General features: G+C 42.8%; 1 protein-coding gene across 1 annotated transcript; it reads left to right on the top strand.

Moving 5' to 3' along the window:
- Positions 1–508: 508 nt before the first annotated feature.
- LOC102566910 (olfactory receptor 14A16-like) lies at positions 509–1411 on the top strand (the record flags this gene model as incomplete). The annotated part of the gene is made up of 1 exon (XM_006263516.4): positions 509–1411. A coding segment is annotated over one exon (903 nt), but the record flags the coding sequence as incomplete, so codon positions are not given.
- Positions 1412–3331: the final 1920 nt, after the last annotated feature.

Below are 3331 nucleotides of genomic sequence, written 5' to 3'. Positions count from 1 at the left end.
AATGTTTCACTGTTTTTGCTATTAATTCAGATAAAGTTATACAGCTTGTTGGTAGTGGGGTGGAGGGTGGGGCTGGAATAAGATCTCTAAGGAAGTCAAATATTATATATATTTTATTTCACATGTATTAGTTTCCAACATACATTTTCTAGGTGAGATGGATAAATGATAGACTTTCGGATTTAGATAAAATAAAAAAAATAAAAATCTTGGGTTGTGGCTGGGGTAACATTTTCTTCATTTTCTAAATGGAATATCATAAAATTTTCTTTTATGTAGGGTCTTGCCAGGGAAAAATAATTTATTAAAATCAAATTTTCTATGAGGCAAAAAATGGAAGATCTACGTTCTTAGATGGAAGATTCTATATTCATGAAATTTGGAGACATTACTGTTGGGAATATCAAAGCCACTGAGTTCATTACTCTCTTCTTTACCACTGTCCTTGTTCTATTATACCCAGGACTTGCACGGTGCCCTGGGAAGGAAGATGCCCAACTGGACCACTGTAACCGAGTTCCTCCTCCTGGGCTTCTCTGACACTCGGGAGCTGCAGATCTTACACTTTGTCACCTTTCTCACAGCATACCTGGCAGCTCTGGTGGGGAACCTCCTTGTTATCACTGTTGTAACTATGGACCACCACCTCCACAGCCCCATGTACTACTTTTTGGCAAATTTGTCCACCCTTGACCTTGGATCCATCTCCGTCATTGTCCCTAAGTCCATGGCCAATTCTCTCTTAAACACCAGGACAGTTTCCTATGCTGGATGTGTTTCCCAGGTTTTTCACTTCTTCCTTTTTTCTACAGCTGGTTTTGCACTCCTAACTATCATGGCATATGACCGATACGTTGCCATCTGCAAGCCACTGCATTATGAGATAATAATGAACACGAGAGCTTGCGTCAAGATGGCTGCCAGTGTTTCGGTTGTTGGTGCCATCAACTCTGCACTGCACACTGGGAACACCTTTCGTCTACCCTTCTGCCACTCAAATATCATCAACCAGTTCTTCTGTGAAGTGCCCCAGCTGCTCAAGCTCTCCTGCTCTGACACATACCACAGAGAGTTGGCAGCTCTTGCCTGCAGTGTGTTCTTATTTCTAGGCTGTTTTGTTTTCATCATTGTGTCGTATGTTCAGATCTTCACCGCAGTGTTGAGAATCCCCTCTGAGCAGGGCCGGCAGAAAGCCTTCTCCACTTGCATTCCTCACCTTACTGTGGTCTCCCTGTTTGTTTCCACTGGTGGCATTGCCTACATGAAGCCCATCTCTGACTCCCCGTCCCCTCTGGATCTCCTGGTAGCTGTTCTGTATTCTGTGGTGCCTCCATTGATGAATCCAGTCATCTACAGCATGAGGAACAGGGAGATCCAAGCTGCTTTGAGGAAACTACTGCAAAGGTTTTGAGGAAACTACTCCAGAAATAATATGTCCATCTTTGTTCCATGACCTTCAATTTACTTATATATAAATTTTTGTGATGAACTGTTTTCATACGATCATCTGAAACCTGCTTACAGAAATGAAGGTAGCTAATTTTTAGCTAAATGCTAAATTTGGTAGCATTGTAAGGACAATGACACTTTACACAGATTATTTTGTATTAACACTGTTGAAGTGGAAAACTAGAATTCCATACATCAGTGTTTGTTTTGTCCCACCAAAAATAAATCCCACCAAGTGCAAGGTCATAAAGTGATAGAGAATCATAGGAATTAGCATTTGAAGGGACCTCTGGGGGGACCACAGTTTGCCAGTCTGTGGCTACTTTGGGTCCATCAGCCAACCATGATGCAGACTGGCAGCTGCAGGCCAGGGATTGAGAACACGTGATCTAGTCAAAGTCCCAGAATTATGGAGAATTGTAGGATTGATTTTATGTATTGATATAATAAATTATTTGGGTGACAGAATATATAGGTAAATATCCTGCTGAGGTGAAACTGGGATGAACGGGAAACACTTTATAGGATAGGCATAGACATGGATAGATTGGAAAGATGGGCTAAAAATAACAGGATGAATTGTAAAGAAATAAATGCAAGGTGCTGCATTTAGCAAAGAATAATCAAAAGTCAAGATACAGTTTGTTTTATAAATGCCTGGGTAGCAGCAGAGTTGAACAGGATCCAGGGAGTCTGGCGGATCACAGACTCAACATGAGGCAGCAATGTGATGTAGCTTCAGAAAACTGAATGCAGTTTGGGGCTGCCACAACAGAGGTATTAGATTAAAACATGGGAGGTGGCGGTGGCCACTGTACATGGTGCTGGTCAGGCTTCATCTAAAGTGTGAAGTTCTGGGCTCCATATTTTAAGAAGGAATATGGAGAAGTTAGAAAAGTTCAGAGATAGGTGACAAGAATGATAGAGGGCTGGAAGGTGAGTCATGCAGGGAGAGGTTAAGTGAACTAGGCATATTAGCTTGCAGAAAAGGCAATTAAGAGGTAAGTCATAACAGTCTTCAAATATCTGAAAACCAGCCATGAAGAAGAGGGTGAACAGCTAGTCTCCCTTGCTGCATAGGGAAAGATATCAAGCTTCAGCTTATAGAAAGAAGATATAGGTTAGACTTTGGGTAAAAAAAAACACCCTCACTTTTAGAATAGTGAGGAAGGGGAATAGACGTCCTGGGAAAGTTGCGAAGTCTCCATCATTGGAGGTTTTCAAAAAGAGGCTGGATAGGCACTCATCAGGGATGGTTTAGCAGTGCCATTCCTGCATTTGTACAGGGGGTTAGACCACATGATCCTTGAGGCCCCTTCTAAACCTTTGAATGTGTTATTTTAATATAATGAAAGCTTTGTCTGTCTGTCTGTCTGTCCGTAAACCTTTTGCCCTACTGTGCATGTGCCAATCAGCTGGGTGGACTGGGCGGCCAGGGGCAGGACCAGCTGAGTTAAAATGGGAGCCCATTTGCTGTGCCACCTTCTCCTGCAGCCTCTGGTGTGGTGGCTCCCTCCACTCCACCTTCACAGAGGCAAAAAAAAGAAAAAAAATTAAGTCTTTCTGGTGCATTAAACTAAAAATCCTTGGACATAGTTTAGTTTGACTCACCGCAAATGAAAGTGTTGTGTCCATGCATTCAAACATAAAGGCCTTCAAAGACATGTAATAAGCATCCTTGTTACAAGATGGTGCTGTGACTTCCTCAAATTGCTGCTGCTTTCAAATTATTTCTGCTTGTTGTTGTTGTTGTTCTTGTTCCATATGCCAGATCCCTGCTCCCACAGCTGCATGGTAGGGCATGGGGTGGGGGCCCCAGACTAGGGTGGGGGCAGTGCAGGACCCTCTCACTCTTCTATGGTGCCAGGCAGGGATCGAGTTT

The sequence above is a fragment of the Alligator mississippiensis genome, chromosome 7, assembly GCF_030867095.1.
Source record: "Alligator mississippiensis isolate rAllMis1 chromosome 7, rAllMis1, whole genome shotgun sequence".
NCBI lineage: Eukaryota > Metazoa > Chordata > Crocodylia > Alligatoridae > Alligator > Alligator mississippiensis.
The sequence above is the reverse complement of the archived record's forward strand: the minus strand, read 5'-3'. Positions and strand labels throughout refer to the sequence as shown.